This window comes from Geotrypetes seraphini, chromosome 11 (genome assembly GCF_902459505.1).
Source record: "Geotrypetes seraphini chromosome 11, aGeoSer1.1, whole genome shotgun sequence".
Lineage (NCBI taxonomy): Eukaryota > Metazoa > Chordata > Amphibia > Gymnophiona > Dermophiidae > Geotrypetes > Geotrypetes seraphini.
This window is the reverse complement of record NC_047094.1, coordinates 30,985,408-31,006,871: the sequence shown is the minus strand read 5'-3', so window position 1 is coordinate 31,006,871 and position 21,464 is coordinate 30,985,408. Positions and strand designations below refer to the sequence as shown.

At 43.8% G+C, this 21,464-nt stretch overlaps 1 protein-coding gene across 6 annotated transcripts in view; it reads right to left on the bottom strand.

The window, feature by feature from the left end:
* Window positions 1-20,731, bottom strand: part of LOC117369262 (multidrug resistance-associated protein 1-like) — a 92,142-nt gene extending 71,411 nt beyond the window's left edge. For 3 of the 6 annotated variants that reach the window (XM_033963560.1, XM_033963562.1, XM_033963561.1), the window contains exons 1-9: window positions 20,535-20,731; window positions 20,289-20,364; window positions 10,772-10,939; window positions 8,700-8,825; window positions 7,655-7,792; window positions 4,060-4,185; window positions 1,182-1,243; window positions 948-1,070; window positions 41-262 (exon numbers count right to left, since the gene is read on the bottom strand). In XM_033963560.1, the coding sequence (XP_033819451.1) occupies window positions 41-262; window positions 948-1,070; window positions 1,182-1,243; window positions 4,060-4,185; window positions 7,655-7,792; window positions 8,700-8,825; window positions 10,772-10,939; window positions 20,289-20,330 (1,007 nt within the window). In that variant the 5' untranslated portion in view covers window positions 20,331-20,364; window positions 20,535-20,731. Of the gene's footprint in view, window positions 1-40; window positions 263-947; window positions 1,071-1,181; window positions 1,244-4,059; window positions 4,186-7,654; window positions 7,793-8,699; window positions 8,826-10,771; window positions 10,940-20,288; window positions 20,365-20,534 lie in introns of those variants that run through there. The other 3 variants (XM_033963563.1, XM_033963564.1, XM_033963565.1) reach the window with 3 other exon arrangements.
* Window positions 20,732-21,464: the final 733 nt, after the last annotated feature.

The window sequence follows — 21,464 nt, the reverse complement described above, 5'->3', positions numbered from 1 at the left end:
TATCTTTGGAAGAATGGTACTTTGTAACATTGCAACTCACCTTAATGTTTTTGGAATGGAAAACAAGAAGACATCACAGATTACTAAGCAAAGAGTACCAAGAAGAAAATACGCCCCAAACACTTTCCAGAAAGCTCTCAGAAGAAGCTTGGTTGTGCTTTGTTCTGGTCCTGGATGCATTGCCATTAAAACGTGGGTTTCTTCAGCATGTGTTGAGCCATCTTCATTTTGCTGATGGTGGAAAGTAACATGCTCTGTGTTTCTTAGAAAACAATTAACAATATCTTTACTGCTAGGAATACAAAAACATGTAGGATTACACTAAACCAGCAAGCACAAGGAAAATATTACCATCTGGCAATATGTTTCTACACCTGTCTCTACTATAGATCTGGGAGCATGCAGTAAACCTTTGCCTGTCTGTAAGTTTACTTGCAATTAAATAGAAAGAAAATTATTGGAAGGGTCAAATAAACAGGAAGATCATAAGAACATGAGTTGCCTTACTGTGACAGTCTGAAGGTCCATCAAGCCCAGTATCCTGTTTCTAACAGTGGCCAACCCAGGTCACAAGTACCTGGCAGAAACCCAAAGAGTAGCAACATTCCAGAGCTGAGATTGTGATGTCATAATGTCTCATTCCACCAATGTCTAAGAGCCAAACTCATCAGTGATGTCACAATGGTTTGATTGTGTTATATTTGGCTCTCCTAAGAGCTGCCATACTGGGACAGACCAAAGGTCCATCAAGCCCAGTATTCTGTTTCCAACAGTGGCCAACCCAGGTTCCAAGTAGTTAAACAGATTTTATGCTGCTTATCCTAGGAATAAGAAGTGGTGTCAAAATGCCATTCTGCTCTGGTTTTTAATTGTATTTACATTGGTATATTGAAAGTCTGAACATATGGTTTAAGTGGGAGTGGGTAAATCAAACGAAAACGACTCACTGTTGAATTCCTTTTTTCCATTCACTTTCAAGACGCGATACGATTTCCTCTGAGGTATTCTCTTTTGACAATGACCACAGGTCTTCCACTTCCAGGGGCTGTCTACATCCTTTCAAAATTAATCTACAGAGGCCCAGTAAAGGCTATTATTACTAAGCTCACAAGAGAGTAAGTAGTGTAAAAAGCCACATTTTTTTTGAAGATTGAAACAGGATTTTCAGTATACTTTCTTACCTGGAGAGCCACCAGAATGTGATTTTGGAAAAAAAAGATGCACTGGCTTCAGGACATGGATTCTATGGGTGAAAAAGAAAAATCATCCTTACAAACTTTGGGCTCCTTTTATTAAGCAGCGTTATTAAGCATTTTACCGAGGACCAGTGAGGTAAATGCTCTGATGCTCACTGAATTCCTATGAGCGTCGGAGCACCTACTTCACTGGCTTGCGGTAAAATGCTCTTATGCTGCTTAGTAAAACCCAAGAATTACACTCCAATACTGCCAAAAACCTAAATTAGCAACAACAAAAAGAGGCAGACCTAGTCACATCAAGGTTCATTAGGAGGACGCTCAGGAACACAGACTGTACACACAAACCACGTTCAGTATCGTGTGAATGAAATCAAAATAAAGGGTGCTCTCAGTGTGAACCACCAGCGATAGGAGTCCAGCTCCAACACTTCACTTCTAGGTAGAGGCGATAAGCCCCCACCCGCACACCATCATAGAGCACCCTAAGTGTGCTGAAAATCAAAGTGAAAACTTTCACCAAAAATCCACAAGTGAATAAATCAATGTAACCTGAGCGACCCCCAAACGAACCCTGCCAGCCGAACCCCCCGAAAAATACAACCAAAAAATCAAAATGCACCATACAAAAGAAAAATAAACGAAATACTTATCTGCAAATGAAAAAGTCACAAAACTGCAACGCAGAAAACCGCGCCAGGAGAGGAGGTCCAACCGCGCTGGTTTCGGGGAGGAGCCCTTCTTCAGGAACCTGTCCCCCGACGGAAACTTGTGGATTTATTGGTTTAATTGGTGAAAGTTTTCACTTTGATTTTCAGCACACTTAGGGTGCTCTATGATGGTGTGCGGGTGGGGGCTTATCGCCTCTACCTAGAAGTGAAGTGTTGGAGCTGGACTCCTATCGCTGGTGGTTCACACTGAGAGCACCCTTTATTTTGATTTCATTCACACGATACTGAACGTGGTTTGTGTGTACAGTCTGTGTTCCTGAGTGTCCTCCTAATGAACCTTGATGTGCTTAGTAAAACCCAGTGTTTATAAGCTGTTACCGCATCACAATTTCTCCAGTGTTACAATACTGTGCCATATATTTCTTTTAAATTATGCAATCTACTGACACAGGGTCTGATTCTATATGTGGAAAGGCACTTGGCATAATTCTGCAAGGTGTGCATGACATTTATAGAATCGCGCTTAGCGCCTGTGTGGGTCACATAACTTATGCACACCCATTTAGACTAGCAAAAGCCAGGCTTAAATGTCTGTACCTAAGTTGTGCGCGGATCAGGCGTATTCTATAACGATGCACATAACTTTTATGAATGCCCACGATCCACCTCTGGCCACGCCCCTTTTCAAATTCACGCACTGCAACTGGTGCACACTTTTTATAGAATCATGCTTTCTGAGTTGTGAACATAACTTTTAATTAGTGCCAATTAGCATCAACTACGAGCAATTAATCAATTAGATTGTGCATGCACATTGGCTAAGCGCACCAATGTGCGCACAGACCTTTAGGTACCATACACAGAATTTGGGGGACCAGTGCATGGTTTTGAGGCATTGCCTTGGGCTTACAGTCAGTGGCGTAGTAAGAGGGGCAGACTGCCCCGGGTGCCGTCTTGGTAGGCACCTCTGCCCCCAATACCATGCTCATGCCCTCCTTTCCCCTTATCCCCGTCCTCTTTAAATCCTCGCCTGCACAAGCAACTTCTCGAGCCTGCTGCTGCTTGTGTTGGCCTGGCTCCCCTCTGAAATCACTTCCAGGTCACAAGGCCAGGAAGTGACATCAGAGAGAAAGTCAATGCTGGCAGAAGCAGCACACTGGATAAGCTGTTCATTCTGGCAAAGATTTAACGAGATACAGGGGGATGGAGGGGGGAGAGCCCAAGTGTGGTGTGGGGGCACAGAAGGAGTGAGAGGATGGAGAGGAGGGGGCACCACCGCCTCAGGCATCTCCTACCCTCGTTACGCCACTGCTTACAGTATCATCTTGTTTCTGTCTCACCAATCAACTCAAGCATTTTCCCACAGATACAAAAGGTTTATCCTGCTCTGTAGTCAAATAGGAGCACAGAATAAACCTTTTAGAAAACGGGGCTTCCAAAGAAAGTGTCCTTGTAGTAGAGCTTGGTAATGAGCCACAGCTGGTCTGCAGGACATTTTCATTCAAGCCATGGCAGCCATGAGCTAGACCAGTGTCGCAAAACATTTTCTTAGCTCTATTGCACTAACAGAGCGAATGTTTTTTGCTGCACGCAAAGAAGAGGACATATGGCCCCGCCCTGTTCCACCCCTAGCCTCACCCCATCCCTAGCCCCGCCCCTGTATGGCCCTCCAAACATGCGTGGACATCAATGTAATGAGGTCACTTGCGTGTCATCATGTTGACATCTGCACATGCTCGGAGGCCCATGCGGGGGCGGCCCTGAGCTCTTGTGCTGGCAGAACATTTACGGAGGTATGCTGGGGGGGGGGGTATGGAAAGGAGAGGCGCCGGTGCCGGCAGTGACAGACTCGCTATACATCATTTCCTGGCAGCACACCCGGAATCTAACAGCGGCACAGAGTTTGAGATGCACTGAGCTAGACGTCGCACGCTGCTGTGCTCCTCTTAGCGATCACATTGGCCCATCTTATCTGGGCCTTTCCTCTATCAAGACTTTCAGGACCAAAGGCTTGTCCACTCCTGATTTAATCTCTAGAATTAATCATATGAATTATTTCATTTAGTTTTTGATTTGTTTATGATGCCCTATTCAGAAAAGTACTTAACAACTGTGGAAATGTATTTTAAGTGAATATTTAAAATGAAAGCATACAAAATCTATTTATGTTTTAAGCAAGTAAATGCACTTACAGAGTCATGCAAACTTTCGCTGAAGAAGGGAGGCTGATCCACCAAGCAGAAGAGTATGAGCTCTACTAGAACCAGGGTCAAATAAATGTAATTTGTGACACAGTAGAAAGAGCCAGTGGAGGTACCCTAGAAAACATAAATTGTTCATTTATTATTTTGTCCGGTTTTTATCAAGTATGAATATAAGAACGTAAAAACTGCCATACTGGGACAGACCAAAGGTCTATCAATCCCAGTATCCTGTTTCCAACAGGGCCAACCCAGGTCCCAAGTGCCTGGGAGAAACTCAAAGAGTAGCAGCATTCCAAAGCTGAGATTGTGATGTCATAGAGCCTCATTCCACCAATGCCTAAGAGCCAAACTCATCGGTGATGTCACAATGGCTTGATTGTTCTATACTTGGCTCATATAACAATATAAGAATTGCCGTATTGGGAAAGACCAAAGGTCCAATCAAGCCCAGTATCCTGTTTTCAACAGTGGCCAACTAAGGACCCAAACACTTAGCTAAATCCTAGATTCTATGCTGTTTATCCTAGGAATAACCAATGGATTTCCCCAAGCCATCTCAATAATGGTCTATGGCAATGTATCTGAAACTGTGTGCCAAGGCACACTAGTGTGCCTCCTGAGATATCAGGTGTGCCGCGGTACACTGGGGTGGAGGAGAGGCACTGGCGCCAGATGACTGCCTACAGGACGTGCCTGTCATGGCGAGAGGCACGTACTGTTGGCAATCAGTGAGCTCCAGCACCTATCCTTCTCTCTGGCCCGCTTCCCTTCTGGCACCCCCCACTGGCATCTCAGAGCCCACTTAGAGGGCCTTCACACACACGCGGACATTGACATGATGATGTCACGCATGCATGTGATGTCATCACGGCGATATCCGCAGACTTCAAGGCCACTACCTTTAGTGTGCCGCGGCTTGAGAAAGTTTGCTGGACACTGGTCTATGGACTTCTCTTTTAGGAAATTATCCAAACCTTTTTTAAACTCCGATAAGCTAACTGATTTCACCACAATCTCCAGCAATAAATTCCAGATGTTGTGTGAAGAAATATTTTCTCCGGTTTGTTTTAAATCTACTACTTAGCGGTTTCATCACATGCCCCCTAGTCCTAGAATTTTTGGAAAGAGTAAACAAATGACCCTGAAGAAACATTTCATTTGAAACATGCATGTCGGGAGAGGTGGTGCAAATGATGAGTGAACGTCCACTATAAAGCTAAGAGGCACTCTTTTGTTTTATGCTAAAAGTGAAAATAATATATGAAGAAATAAAAATCAATAAAATTTGGACCGGTAGCTTTTGGTGCCCGGCTGCATGCTGAAGGTCCATACAAAAATTACAAAAATATATGTAAGAAAAACTTTATATAACATACTGATAGCCTCTATCTCTAGCTCTGTTGAAAAGGTATCTGGGCTCCAGCATTATAGACTAGCACAAAGGCCAATGTGTATGTAAATCCAAATTAGTGCCAGCTCCAATTAACCTCAATAACTGATTGTTAGCACTCAACTGACTACTTAGTTTGCACATGCATCTGGGCTGTGGATCCAACTTTACGTAGGGTTACCTATGGCTCCAGAAAAAGGAGGATGGATTGAAACATACGGGTTTTACTCCCATTGAAAGCAATGGAAGTAAAACTTGGATGTCTTAATCCATCCTCTTTTTTTCTGGAGCCATATAGTAACCCTACCTATACATATAGAATCTGGGAGACAAATCTGCCTGACATTCAGCAGCACTTAGCTGGCTGGGAACAGTTCTTGGCTGGCCAAGGACTGCTAAGCTGGTTTACAACTGGGGTTACCAGCTATCTCTCACAGAATATCCCATTTAGCGGATTGGCCAGCCACCATCAATTTTCATTGGCCAGACAGATGCACCTAAAAAGGCAGGTTTATCTTTGCTGACTTACATGTGCATTCATTTGAAGTCCCCCCAATAACTCTCTTCGCTTATCTTCCCCTATGCTCCTCCCTGTGATCTCCGTTCATCGGGCAAGCCCCTCTTATCTGTACCCTTCTCTTCCCCTGCCAACTCCAGACTCCGTCCCTTCTTTCTTGCGGCACCGTATGCCTGGAACAGGCTGCCTGAATCAGTACATCATGCTTCACACCTAGCAGTATTCATATCTAAGCTAAAAGCCCCACTTTTTTGAATCTTTTTCAACTCCTAACTCCTACTCACTGCTGTCAGATACCTTTACCCACTGTATCATTTCCTCTACCATAATCTCCCCAACCCTGAAATGTCCTGTCTAAATGAGATTGTAAGCTCTTCTGAGCAGGAACTGTCTATTGTATGTTAAAATGGACAGCGCTGTGCACGCCTTTCAGCGCTAAAGAAATAATAAATAGTAGTTGTAGTAGTAGTATCTTTGGCCACTAGGCTTTAGCCAGCCAGCTGATGAATATCAACTTGGCCAGCTAAATCTGCAGCAGCGAGTTTTACCCTGGAAATTCAAAGCTGGTGGCCAGATATGGCTCAGGCATTGAATATCTGAGGCTGCTACTGACATGGGGAAAGCCACTTCTTGCTATGGAATTGGTAGCATGAAGCGTTGCTACTCTTCTGGGATTCCAGAATGTTGTTACTACTGTATTTGGGTTTCTGCCAGGTACTTGTGACCTGGATTGGCCACTGTTGGAAATAGGGTACGGGGCTAGATAGACCACTGGTCTGACCCAGTGTGGCTATTTTCATGTTCTTATGATCTTATAGTCTGAATAGTCTTCTTTTATTTTTTTTATTTGAATTGTTATATCTTTAAAGGTAGAAAAGGTAGATAGGGACAGATTTTTCAGATTATGGGGAACCACAAGTACAAGGAGGCATTCGGAGAAATTAAAAGGAGACAGGTTTAGAACAAACGCTAGGAAGTTCTTTTTCACCCAGAGGGTGGTGGATACATGGAACGCGCTTCCGGAGGCTGTGATAGGCCGGAGCACGTTACAGGGCTTCAAAGAAGGTTTGGATAGGTTCCTAGAGGATAAAGGGATTAAAGGGTACAGATAGGAGTAGAGGTAGGTTATAGGGATAATCAGGGACCACTGCTCAGGCAATAGGCCTGATGGGCCGCCGCGGGAACAGACCGCTGGGCGAGATGGACCTCTGGTCTGCCTCAGCGGAGGCAACTTCTTATGTTCTTAATATTTAATAATTGTTTTCTCAGGTACTTTTAGCTAGGTTGTGAGCCTTCGGGACAGGTAGGGAAGTTCCAAGTACCTAATTTTATTTTATGGTAACCCGTTCTGGGCTCCTGGGGAGGATGGACTATAAAAATGAATGAATGAATAAATAAATAAATATAGGGGCCAGAGTGAACATCGTTTCAGGAGAGTTACAATATTGTCCCAAAGTGAAAAAGAATTACAAAATGAAAATTCCTATAAAAGACACAAGAACCTAAACAAAATCAAACTATTTGGGGAGCACACCCAAAGAAGATACACAGCGTTGATATGACCAAGTAACATCAGTTTGGCCATTTAAACCTCTAGCATTGTTCACAATGCAAATTGCAATTTTGAGAAGCTCATGATAACTATTACAGTTGTCATAAAGGTGCACATAACTTACGTCTTGCGGAGCATTTTGAAGGATAAACCAAAGTGGGAGAACAGCAGCTGGCAGGGATAACAACCAGTAGACAAACAAGAATCCAGAAGACTGGACGCCTCTCACTCTTTCATATTGGACGAGAAATATTGTAAGTACCTGCACAGAAAAGAATATAAATATTTATGAAGGATTGCGAATGAAGGTTCTTGTTTTGTTTTCTGTTTTCAGAATAATGCAGCATTGCTCTGGGGTCTGCGGGTCATGCAAAAAATCATTTTATCATGCCGACATAGATATAGCCCTCTGGGTAGAATTATTGTCCTTTGTACTTTTCACAGCTGCTCACCTTAAGGTGACCTTTAACAAAAGGCGAGAGTCATGCCCACTCGCTCCTGACTCTGCACTAATGTCTTTCAAAATGGCAGCTCCTAACCCATAGGCAGCGGAACGCTGCTTTGTTTGGGGAAGGGCCCAGGAGCTCCCCCCTGGTGCACGACATCTAAACAGCTCCCGAGTCCTCCACCCCCTCCTCCCAGCACTTTTAATCTTCTGCAGCTGCCGTGCAGAGTCCATAAGCAGGCCTGCCCTGGATGTGGAATGAAGGGTTCTGGGGCAGGCCTGCTTGACACTGTGTGGCGGCTGTTTGAAAATTTAAGCAAACACCAGGAGAAGGGTGGGCAGGAGAGCTAAAACCACAGCAACTGAGAATTTGGGGGGAGGTCATGGCCCCTGTGGCCTCCCCCGTTCCGACACTTATGAACTAACCCCTTATTTGGTATTCTGGGTGGAGACTACCAAATAATTCCATTATTTTTTGTTTGTTTATATTTCTTATACTCCGTTTGCAAGCCTGAGAGCTACCAAAATGGTGTACAGTAGGTACCTGGCAGAAAGATAGGCCACCAATGACTTGGATATTTAGTGCCAGAGTCTGGATTAGGCCTGGTATTAAATATCCGGGTTAATTTTTGCCCATGGCAATCAGCACTGTCAAAAGTCACTGACCGCTGTGGACTCAGAATCGGTCAATCAATTGCTACAGTAAAACATTCAAAGAAATTACCATGGTAATGCCCAGCACTGCTGGCCTAATGAGGAATACTGGAACTCTTCGGATTCCTTGATTTAGTTCCCAAAGGGTGAAGAAAAGTTTACAAAGACAGAACAATATCATGATAAATCCAAATGCCTACAAAAGAGAGAGAAACACATAGGGTAACGAATGGGATGGGATATTTAAGGTCTTTGAATGAGGAAATAAGATGGTAGGGGAGGGAGGGTAATTGTTTTTGAAGGAATTTTGTAAGTGATGTTAAATGAATTTGATTGTATATTGCATCACACTTATTGAAAATTTCAAAATGAATAAAGATAAATAATAAATAAATTAAATAAATAAAAAGATAAATTTTAAAAAAAAAACCAAAACATAGGGTAACGAAAAAACTAGGCCAATGGAACTAAAAAGTGGAAAATCACTGGACTAAGTGTATAGACCTCGATGGAGACTGCTCTGTCTTTTTTTGTTGGGCCGAGAACATTTCAGGGGCCCCTCGTACATTTGGGTTTTCACAGGAACTTGTGACCTAGATTGGCCACTATGAAGACGGGATACTGGGCTAGAAGGACCATTGGTCCGACCCAGGAAGACTATTCTTATGTTCTTAATAGACAAAATTATTGACCAGCGGTTCCCATACCAGCTGCTGGAAACTGGGATGCACTTGTGGGACGTGAAAAATTTGTCAGAGGCCCTCAATGTCCGTAACCTCAAAATGAAATCCACTAGCAGTTTAGTCATGACATGAACATTTCCGGCACAGCAAATCGTGAGGATGAGATGTCAATAATTCAGCCACGGGTGTAAAGTTCAAAGTTCACTTTATTGTTAGTAGCATTGTCAGGCCTCGAGTCCTAACTCCCACTCACCATAAAATTACCTATTTCCATCCTATCATTCTCTCTATAAGAAACTTCCCAACCTCTATATGTCCTGTCTGTCCAATTAGATTGTAAGAAGAGAATGACACGGTGACAAAATTCATCAACGTTCCCGTCCCCTCGGATAACCGCGGGAAACCATCTTCATGTCATTCTTTAAGGAGAGAGGGAAGAATCAGAGTATGAATGGCCACAACCACTGACCCACAAGCTTTGCTTTGAAGAATGCTGGTGTAGAAGGACTGAGGTTGAGATAAACACTACAGAATGACAGTCTCTGGTATCCAGAGCAGATATTGTGATGTCATAATGCCTCATTCCACCAGTGCCTAAGAGCCAATCACATCAGTGATGTCACAATGGCTTCATTATCCTTGGCTCCCATAAGAATCAGAGTATGAATGGCCACAACCATGACCCACAAGCTTTGCTTTGAAGAATGCTGGTGTAGAACAAGGGTCTCAAAGTCCCTCCTCGAGGGCCGCAATCCAGTCGGGTTTTCAGGAGTTCCCCAATGACTATGCATGAGATCTATGTGCACGCACTGTTTTCGATGCATAGTCATTGGGGAAATCCTGAAAACCCGACTGGATTGCGGCCCTCGAGAAGGGACTTTGAGATCCCTGGTGTAGAAGGACCGAGGTTGAAATAGACACTAGAAAATGACATGGGATTATTTCCCGCGGTTATCCGTGGAGACGGGAACGGTGATGAATTTTGTCACCGTGTCATTCTCTAATTGTAAGCTCTTCTGAGTCTATAGAGTGTTAATTGTTCACCACTTCAGTGATGTAGAAATGATAAATAGTAGTAGTAATAATAAATGTACATACAGCTTTTTAAAATGTATCATGTACATGTGTAAGTGTTAGCAATGTCACAATGTGTTGTGAAATAGACACTTAAAACATATAAATGCTGGCACTTACACATGTACATCTCTGAAAAATGTTGTTCGTTTTCTGCATGTGCAGGTTTCTAAAATGTATATTCCATCTGTATGAACCAGGAAACACAGGTCATTCCTGTATGTCCTAATGTATATTTTACAAAAAGCTTAATAGATATGGGCATTCCATTTCCAATGTACAGTCACTATGCTACATGGGGCTTTCTGTGTATGAGCCAGGAGAAATTAACATAAGTCAGATCTGATTATTGAACCTTATCATCTGAACATATGATTTCCATTACCATTTTTGCTTTGAAGAGATATGACATCCTGACATAACCTCTCCTATTTTGTTGAAGATATAGAAGGTAAAACGGGAAGAAGAGCCAAAGGTAGGCATAGGGAATCCAAACCAAGACAATGCTCAGGAAACAGTGATTGAGGGAGGTATGCCGTTTCTGGCTCCAGTCCTGAAAAAAAATGCAAACAAAATATATTGTGGCATTTATACCAAATATAAGGTGAAACATTAAGGGGTAATTCGACAAGTGGGGGGGGGGGCTTGTTTTTGGTGCTCTGACACTATAGAATGACACGGTGACAAAATTCATCACCGTTCCCGTCCCCGCGGGAAACCATTTTCATGTCATTCTTTAAGGAGAGAGGAAAGAATCAGAGTATAATTGGGCACAACCACTGACTCACAAGCTTTCCTTTGAAGAATGCTGGTGTAGAAGGACTGAGGTTGAATAGACACTACAGAATGACAGTCTCTGGTATCCAGAGCAGATATTGTGATGTCATAATGCCTCATTCCACCAGTGCCTAAGAGCCAATCACATCAGTAATGCCACAATGGCTTCATTATCCTTGGCTCACATAAGAATCAGAGTATGAATGGCCACAACCACTGACCCTCAAGCTTTGCTTTGAAGAATGCTGGTGTAGAAGGACCGAGGTTGAAACAGACACTAGAAAATGACATGGGATTATTTCCAGCGGTTATACGCGGGGACGGAAACGGTGATGAATTTTGTCACCGTGTCATTCTCTATCTGACACCACAAGTTGGGAGCCCAGATTCCATTATAGAATACCAGCCCAACCCAGTACCAGTGCATCTTACATGTAAACATCTGCAATTACAATAGCCACAAACCTGCCATAACCGCAGGCACCAAATGTGGCAAAGGTATATACAACTTACTGCATTTTGTAAATTGCCACGTAAATGGCAAAGCGTAAAAATTCAAGGGGCATTCAAATGGGCAGAGCACGGGAGGGCATGGGAAGGGCTGCCACTTGTGCACCCTTACTCCCAGATTCTATGTACATCATTCAAAGTTGGGCATGCAAATCTGGGCATAGACCCCTAATACGGCATAAACTAATTAGTAAATGAGCCATGAGATACCAATAATTGGATTTGCGTGTGGGTCTGCCCTGCACCTTATTCTATAAAAAGCGCATCTAAATTTTTAAAATGCAACTCAAAATGGGGTGTGGCCATGGTAGGGACATGGGGGGGGGGGGCATCAGGAGTGTTTCCAGAAATTAGGCACAATGTTATAGAATAGGGTCATTTATGAACCCAAGTGTCAATAGTTGACCATGGGCATTTACACCAGGTTTCAGCAGGCAAAGCGTCATTCCAAAGTTAGACATGGAGCAACCTTTACAGAATACTATCTTATTGTGGATCTTTCCTGTATCCAGTTTTGGGCATCATTTACTTAATTCCACCCTTAGAGAATAGTGTTAGGGGGGTGTTAGCAACTTTTAGCTACCATTCCCAGATATTTAATGCCAGGCTATGACTGGGCATCAGCACACAATAACAGGGCATATGTGGCTGGCTGGCACTTATCCAATATGCATCCTTTAACTATGATGACATGCCACCAAGCTTCCGAACAGGTCCCTCTGCTCCAAGGATGAAACACACCTCAAAATGCCCCCCTGGTTGTACCCCCACTTCATACCAAGCCACTGTAATCAACTGCCCCAGCAGATTAGATCCCTTGAAGGGCTCCTCAACTTTAGGAAAGCAATAAAAACATACCTGTTCACATAACTCCCCCGCCCAATAGATTACAAGAAAAGTATATTGATAGAAGATCGTCTGTATAGGTCGCTTTAGGATAAATACTTGTATTGAAAAATCTTGTACTATAAACACTGACAAATTTAATCTGTACAATATGGGGCTTATAATCAAAATTTAAACATGTCTACAAACCCACCCAAGTCGGCACTTGGATGACCTAAAAGACAGGTCGTCCAAGGGCCGATCAACAAACCTATTTTTTGGACGTATCCAGGGACCTTTTATACCTCTGAATGCCGCTGTGCACTCAGAGCTAAAAGGGTATATCTGGAGGAGTGGTTAGGGTAGGACGTGTGCAGGATGAAGACCAAACCAGACTTAATGGTCCTGCAGGGATAATCGAAGGTTTTACGAGACTTCCTGGACGGAACTTATATGTTGCGACTTAGATGACGTAAAAACAGGTATAAGTGCTCAAAAGGTACCAAAGTGACCAGATAACCACTGCAGAGATAAAGTAAAGACCCCCCCACACTCTCCCCTATTGTTCACTGACCCCCTCACACCCCCGCAAAGATCGGAATAAAAAATGTACATATCTGTCTCCAGAACATCATCACCTAGTATAGGAAAGCCTAGTGGAGCTGCACACAGGTCTCTTAAGTAGCCTGGGAGATTGGCCAGTAAACCATAGATAGAAGGACCCAGGCCTATAAGCAACTCTAACCTATACATTCACGGTGGAAAATGTGAGCCCACCAAAACCACCCCAAACCCTACTGTACTGCCATATAGGTGCAACCTGCAGCCCATAAGGGCTATTGGGGTTGTAGACAGGTCGGTATAGTGAGTTTTGGGGAGGCTCAACATATCCTATAAGGGAGTTCTGGTGAGATGTTTATGCGGCACCCTTTTTGTGAAGTTCACAGCAATGCCACGTAAGGTGCCCCACTGCTCTGTTACCATGTCTGGGTAGCCAGTCCATCACAATGCTGGCCCCTCCCACATCCAAATGGTCTTGTTCTGGGCATTTGGGACTTAGACAAATTCTTGGTCGAAAATGTGTATAAAGAGTGACATACTGGCGGTCTGGAAGATCAATGGCCTGGACGTACAGATAGATGATTTAAAAAAAAAAAAAAAATTCTAGACATATTTTTTTGAGAATGAACATTTTACTACTGCTGACTTTGGGCGTCTAGCACCATACATCCAAACCGGACTTAGACGTTTCTTTGATTATGCCCCTCCAATTATATTAGTATTAGATCCCTAGTATGCGTTGCGTTAGGATAAAAACTTGAATTGAAAAATCTTGTACTGTAACTATGGCAAATTGCAATCTGTAAACTGTATACAGTGGTACCTTGGATTACGAGCATAATCCGTTCCAGGAGCATGCTCGTAATCCAAAATGCTCGTTTATCAAAGCGAGTTTCCCCATAGGAAATAATGGAAACTCGCTTTGATGCGTTCCCCCCCCCCCCGAGAACCGGCATTGCTCCCCTCGAAGCCCCCCCCCTGCGATCAGGCACCCCCCCCCTGCGATCCGGCACCCCCCCTGCCTCGAACCAGCACCCCCCCGCCACGATCCGACCCCCCCCCCCGACACGATTGGGCACCCCCCCCGCCGCTTCTTACCCTCATCTGGGCACTCTTGAAGATCGGCCTACTCGTCTGCTGGGCCTTGAGCATCTGAGCATGCTCAAGGCCTGCGAATTCACGTTCACGTTCAGAACGTGAACTCGCAGGCCTTGAGCATGCTCAGATGCTCAAGGCCCAGCAGACAAGTAGGCCGATCTTCAAGAGTGCCCAGATGAGGGTAAGAAGCGGCGGGGGGGGGGGGGGTGCCCAATTGTGTCAGGGGGGGGGGATGTCGGATAGTGTCGGGGGGGTGCCCAATCGTGTCGGGGGGGAGTCGGATTGTGGCGGGGGGGGTGCCGGTTCAAGGCAGGGGGGGTGCCGGATTGCGGGGGGGGGGGGGTGTGCTCGTAAATCGAGCCATGCTCGGTTTCCGAGGCACCAATTTTGCAAATGTTTTGCTCGTCTTGCAAAACACTCGCAAACCGGTGCACTCGTAAACCGAGGTACCACTGAATTATGTATATTGGTATTAGATCCTTAGCATGTGTCAAGTTGATATTTTAAATATCCTTAGTATGTGTCGAGTTGATAAAAACTTGTATCAAAAAAACCCAAAACCTTGTACTATAACTATAGCAAATTGTAACCTATTAACTATATTATGTATGTTAACCTGTAACCTGTATGTTAACCTGTAACCCATTCCGAGCTGTTTGGGGAGGACGGAATAGAAAATTAAATAAATAAATAAATAAAGATATGTGAAACTGTACAAAGCCAGTCTGATTTGTCCAGTTACTTTATCTGATTAAATGCTGAATATTGGAACTTAACTACGTAAGTGCTAACTCAGCCCCGACTCTGCCCCCTGGACTGCCCACAACATTGCCGATTTCAGTATAAGCGATTAGAGGGGATATTCAGTGCCTCCATCCAAGAGCTGTTGAATATCCCCAGATAGCCTCACATGTGCAATTTAAACAGGTGGAAGCTTCTCCCTAGAGTTTTGCTGCCACTTGAGTGTGGTAAGGGTGCACTTGCCTGCAAACCTGATAGCATGCTGAACACTTACGCCAGGAGTGTCAAAGTCCCTCCTCGAGGGCCGCAACCCAGTCGGGTTTTCAGGATTTCTCCAATGAATATGCACGAGATCAATTTGCATGCACTGCTCTCATTGCATGCTAATAGATGTCATGTATATTCATTGGAGAAATCCTGAAAACCTGACTGGATTGCGGCCCTCGAGGAGGGACTTTGACACCCCTGACTTATGCACTCAAGTGGTAAGCAAATGTAACACTCAGTTAGAGAATTGCTTCCCAGCTGCATAAAGCAGTGGTCCCCAACCCTGTCCTGGAGGACCACTAACCAGTCGGGCTTTCAGGATAACCCTAATGAATATGCATGAAAGAGATTTGCATATAATGAAGATGATAGGAATGCAGATCTGCTCCATGCATATTCATTAGGGCTATCCTGAAAACCCAACTGGCATAAAGTATGCATCTATAAAAATCATTAGAAACTCCCCAAAATTTGACCATGTGACGCCTCTTCTACAAAAAGCACAATGGTTTCCAATTCCCCGTCAAATTACATATAAAATTATATTGCTCCGTTTCAAAATTCGACAGTCAAATCTACCAGCATTCCTAGATAAACTTAATTCCATATACACCATGATCCATAGACTAAAATTTGCTTACAATCCCCTCTTTAAAAAATAATTAATACTAGAAGAAATTAAATATTTACAATATATACACCACAGTTAGGGAATACTTTGCCTTCTTTTCTCAGAGAACTAAACCTTGATAGATTCAAGAGCTCCCTGAAGTCCTTTCTATACAAAGACGCCTTCGAAAACTACCGTATATACTCGAATATAGGATGAGATTTTTGGGCCCCAAAATGGGGGTCTCGTCCTATATTCGGGTCATCAACTCAACCCCTTCCCAGATGATATGGCAGGCTGGGACAGGAAGGATGCCTTCTGTCTCCCATCCTGGCTGACTTTTTTTTTTTTTAACCACCCCACCCCCCACCCCGCATAACTTATGTGCCATTTGGAATCCCTGGTGGTCCAGCAGTGTACGGGGCAGGAGTGATCTTTCTGCGCCCTGCCCTGTGCTGAGCCTCTTCGTCCCCGGTTCCCTTTTCGCAGCCAGCAGCGCACCTGACAGGGCTGAGCTTTTCAAGCTTCCTGCTTGGCCCCATGCTGCTCTCTGAATGGCTGCCGCCAGTTCTTGTCCCGCAGGGGGAGGGGGAAAATGGGGGTCTCGATTTATATTCGAGTATATACGATAAATCTTCAATTGAATAACATCTTTTTATAAAGAAATGTAAATTACAGGAGGCTCCAGACATTTCCGCTGTTAACCTAATTTACATTTTCCATTTCTGTATCTTTCCTATAATTTATTGTAGTTTTACCCCTGACCCTTTTGTATCATGTTTGTCCTTCCTTGATCTTGTCTACGTTTTAAATTTGCAATATTGTATCCTTGTTTTTATAATGTACATCACTTAGAAGTATTATAAGCGATATTATCAAATTTTAAATAAACCTGAAACCTACACCCAAAAGCAAACAAGGACTTCCTTAAAGAATTACAACGGGAAAAACATGCAACTAAATCAGACAATTACACAATGAAATGAATATATGAAGCTGTTCTTTCCATATTATGACTAAGCCACAATTCCTCTGAGAACAGTGCTGTAATCTGAGAGGTCGGGAACGGATATCGCTCGTCGTAACCAGATGAAAATGAGCAAACAGGAATAAGGAAACAGGAAAGAGAAGGGGGGGGGGGGAGTTCAATGAAAACATGAGCCAGAAACAAGACCTCATAAGGAGGATGGTTTTATTAGATTGTACACTACTGATATTATATGACAATCATACCTGGGACTCGTTATCAGAGGATGTGGCAACAGTGATTAACATAGATGGGTTTAAAAATGGACAAGTTCTTGGAGGAAAAGTCCTTATTTCGCTATTGAGACAGACATGGGGAGAGCCACTGCTTGCCCTGGGATCGGTAGCATGGAATGTTGCCACTATTTGGAATTCCGGAATGTTGATACTATTTGGGTTTTGGCCAGGTACCTGTGAACTGGATTGGCCACTATGGAAACAGGAATCAGGGCTAGATGGACCATTGGTCTGACCCAGTATGGCTATTCTTAGAAATATAGAAACATGATGGAAGATAAAGGTCAAATGGCCCATCCGCAGTAACCAATATCTCTTCCTCCCTCTAAGACAGTGGTCTCAAACTCAAACCCTTTGCAGGGCCACATTTTGGATTTGTAGGTACTTGGAGGGCCGCAGAAAAAAATAGTTAATGTCTTATTAAAGAAATGACAATTTTGCATGAGGTAAAACTCTATAGTTTATAAATCTTTCCTTTTGGCTAAGTCTTAATTATAATATTGTAATTTATAACTAAAGAGACATAAGATCAAGAAACTGTTTTATTTTACTTTTGTGATTATGATAAACATACTGAGGGCCTCAAAATACTACCTGGCGGGCCGCATGTGGCCCCCGGGCCGCGAGTTTGAGACCACTGCTCTAAGAGATCTCGTATACCTATCCCACGCTTTCCTTATTTCAGACACAGTCTTTGTCTCCATCATCTCTTCCAGGAGACTGTTCCATGCATCTACCATCCTTTCTGTTAAAAAAAAAAAGTGTTGCCTTAGATTACTCCTGAGCCTAAGCCTACCTTCACTTCAACCTCTGCCCTTTCATTTCAGAGCTTCCTTTCAAATGAAAAAGACTCGACTCATGCGCATTTACACCACGTAGGTATTTAAACGTCTCTCAAGAATCAAAATTGCAGTAACAAAATATAAATACAATCAGCAAAAAATTGTTATTAGCCTAGTGGTGGAGATACCCCATGAAAGTACATTTATAATAGGTGGAGAAAAAGCCCCAACTTATCAACAATGTACGGACGGCAACCCAATGAGTTCTTAAGCCAGTCCTGCTCTGTATCATAGGCGAAAAAACTCCACACGTTTCAAAATGTAACTTTTCAAAACGGGACCAAAGCCACCACTGTGCACAGGGAGCCAGAAAAAGAACAAAAACAGTTCACTTATCTTCTGACGATGGCAACAACAGCAGCAAGTAGATCTTCCTGCTAAAGCACTTCTCACGCTGAAAAAAGACAAGGAACTGGATGTCACCAACAAGGCTCTTGTTTCGCCGAACAACGGCTGCATCAGGGCAATCGCATTCTCTCCTGCTCCATTCACACACGGCTCAGAATGGCGCTGGAATTTATACTTCCGGGTTCATAGGGATCAATGTCAAAAAACTTTATTTACTGGAACAATTTTTTGCTGATTGTATTTAAACGTCTTTATCATATCTCCCCTTTCCCGCCTTTCCTCCAAAGTACACTTCTCCCTTAATATTTGCGGGGGTTAGGGATAGAGCCGGCCTGTGAATATTAAAACAACCGCAAATAATATTCGGGACGGTTTTGACCCATCCCCCCGCCTTCCCCCGGAATCCCGGACCTTACTTTAAGCCCTCTGAGACTCCCTGGAACCGCTCCTGCCCCGTGCAGATCACTCATAGAAAATGGCTGCCATGAGCTCCCGTAGTCTCTCGAGACTATGACGGGAGCTCACAGCAGCCATTTCCTATGAGTGATCTGCACGGGGCAGGAGCGTGGGCAGATCACTCCTGCCCCGAAAGCCCACTAGACCACCAGGTAAAGTTCCGGGAAGTCTCAGAGGGCTTAAAAAATAGCCCAAAAAATTAAAATCTATTAAAAAAAAAAATCGTGAATAACCAAATCTGTGGATACTGAAACCATGGATTCGGAGGGAGAAGTGTATTGAGATCTTTAAGTCTGTCTCCATACGCCTTATAACGAAGACCACACACTATTTTAGTAGCTTTCCTTTCAACTGACTCCATTTTTTTAATTTCTTTTTTAAGGTACGGTCTACAGAATTGCATATAATATTCTAAATGAGGTCTCACCAGAGTCTTTTTTCCTGCTGGCCAAAGCTCTCTCTATGCACCCTAGCATCCTTCTAGCTTTCGCCATCACCTTCTCAACCTATTTGGCTACCTTAAGATCTTCACGTACAATCACACCCAAGTCCCGCTCTTCTGCTATGCGCTTCCAGAGGGCAGAGTACGGTACTGGGGTTCAAGAAAGGATTGGACAATTTCCTGCTGGAAAAGAGGATAGAAGGGTAAAGATAGAGGATTACTGCACAGGTCCTGGACCTGTTGGGCCGCCACGTGAGCGGACTGCTGGGCCCGATGGACCTCAAGTCTGACCCAGCGGAGGCATTGCTTATGTTCTTACCCCTAAACTGTACCATTCTCTCGGGTTTTTGCAGCTCAAATGCATGACCTTGCATTTCGTAGCATTAAATTTTAGCTGCCAAATTTCTGACCATTCTTCAAACTTTGCTAGTTCTTTCTTCATGTTATTAACACCATGTTCTTATAGTCTGGGAAATTCATTTTCTACAGCTTCTTTGATTTTTGTTGTGTTGATCCAAAAATACCTCTAGCATAGTAGAGGACAGCATAAAATAACCAATCAACCCATATAGCTTATATAGCATAGCGCCGTGGCTTGATAGAAGCAGGCCTATATTTTATTTACAAAAGCCACACTGAGAACAAGCTGCAGATCTTACCAGAATGAAAGGAGGGGTGGGGGGTTATTAATTGAAACCTACATTCTGAATTAAATTAGGCACTTTGCTTTAAATAAATCAAGTAAAGCCGCACCAAGGAAGTACCCAGTCTGTGCAAAGATACCCAGTCTGTGCAAAGATACCCCTGAGTCAGGTTCGATGACAGAAGGTAACAAACATTAAAATAAAAAAGCAAAGTGGAGGCGACAAGATAAATAAAATACCCCCGAATTAGAGGCATTAATAAAAACAAGAAGAAGAACAACAAATACAATCATGTAAATGCTATAAAAGACGGAACATGGTAAAAACCAGGATTTGCAGGATTCTCAGGATCTCCAGGATGTAGGGCAGACCATCCTGCAAATCCTGGCTTTACCCAGAACCATAAAAGACACGAAAAGGTCCACTTGCTTCTTAGTTCTGTGATTAGCAACCAGATGGGCTGAAATAGTTCTCTCAATGCCAATGAAACACTCGAGTTTTCTTTACTGTGGACTTACCCAATCTAAGCTGGAGCCATTATACGCACAAAACTGGTCCATCCTTCCTGGAGTTTTGCTCAGCCGTCTTACAATCCTGCAGTTTAAAGGAAAAGACAGTCAAGTAGTTTTAACAAGAACAATCTGCCTGTTAACACTAACCGGATAGAGGAGATCTCCAGCTACTACCTCCCTCCACCCCCCAGGCAGCCTTTGGAGGCAAAATGTGTTTATTTCACTGATTTAAAAAAAAAAGAGTTTTCCTGCCTTTGGGGTCACGCAGAGCAACGTCCACGGCTGCAGCCTGTACGTTGTTGCCCCCTCGCCTTTCCCTCCTCTCGCGCTTCCTTCCTGGCAATTTAACCGCGCGGCTCCAGATCTAGAGCCCGGCCTGCACGAGCCAGGATACGGCTGAGATCACATCCAGCGCTCAAGGAAACAGCTGAAGTTTTAGCAAAGAGCAGCAGATCAAACTCGCGCCTGGCTCAGGTCCAACGGCAATAAAGTTCATATTTGTTGCAGCAAAACAGCCAGTCTTCTATTCAGAGAGGGTTGGGGGGGGGGAGGGGGAGGTGGGGAAGGGTTTATTGATTATTGCATTTTCCAGCACTTTAGTTTACACTGGAACTTTGACACTTTCAAATAAAGTCCATTTAGGAACATCGTCACTCCACAGAGGTTTTTTTTTTTGGTTTCCTCTGGATTTTCTTCTTTGTGGATATTTTGGGGTCAATTCCTTTTATTTTTTGCTTGTTATATTCACAGCATTTATTCCCTATGCTGTGAAACGACTTTGTCTTTATAGTTTTTGGATTCAGTAAATGGCGCGCGAAGTTAGATGCTTGTTTAAGATCCGTGCTATGAGGGGTCCGCCGAAAAGTTCGTAGCCCAACCAACAAAGCTGGGGCAGTCTCCTTTGAGGGCTATACATTTAGTCCAGTGAATTCCCCCCCCCCCCCCCCCCCCCCCCCCCCACTTTTTTCATTCTGTGGGAAAAATGCCGGACTAAGGGCTCCTTTTATCAAGCCTCGCTAGCGGGGTTAATGTGCGCGACGTTTCATCACTTGTTAACCCCCGCGCTGGCCTAAAAACTAACGCCCGCTCAAGGGAGGCGTTAGCGGCTAGCGCGGCCGGCGGTTTAGTGTGCGGTATTACACGCATTAAACCGCTAGCGCGGCTTGATAAAAGGAGCCCTAA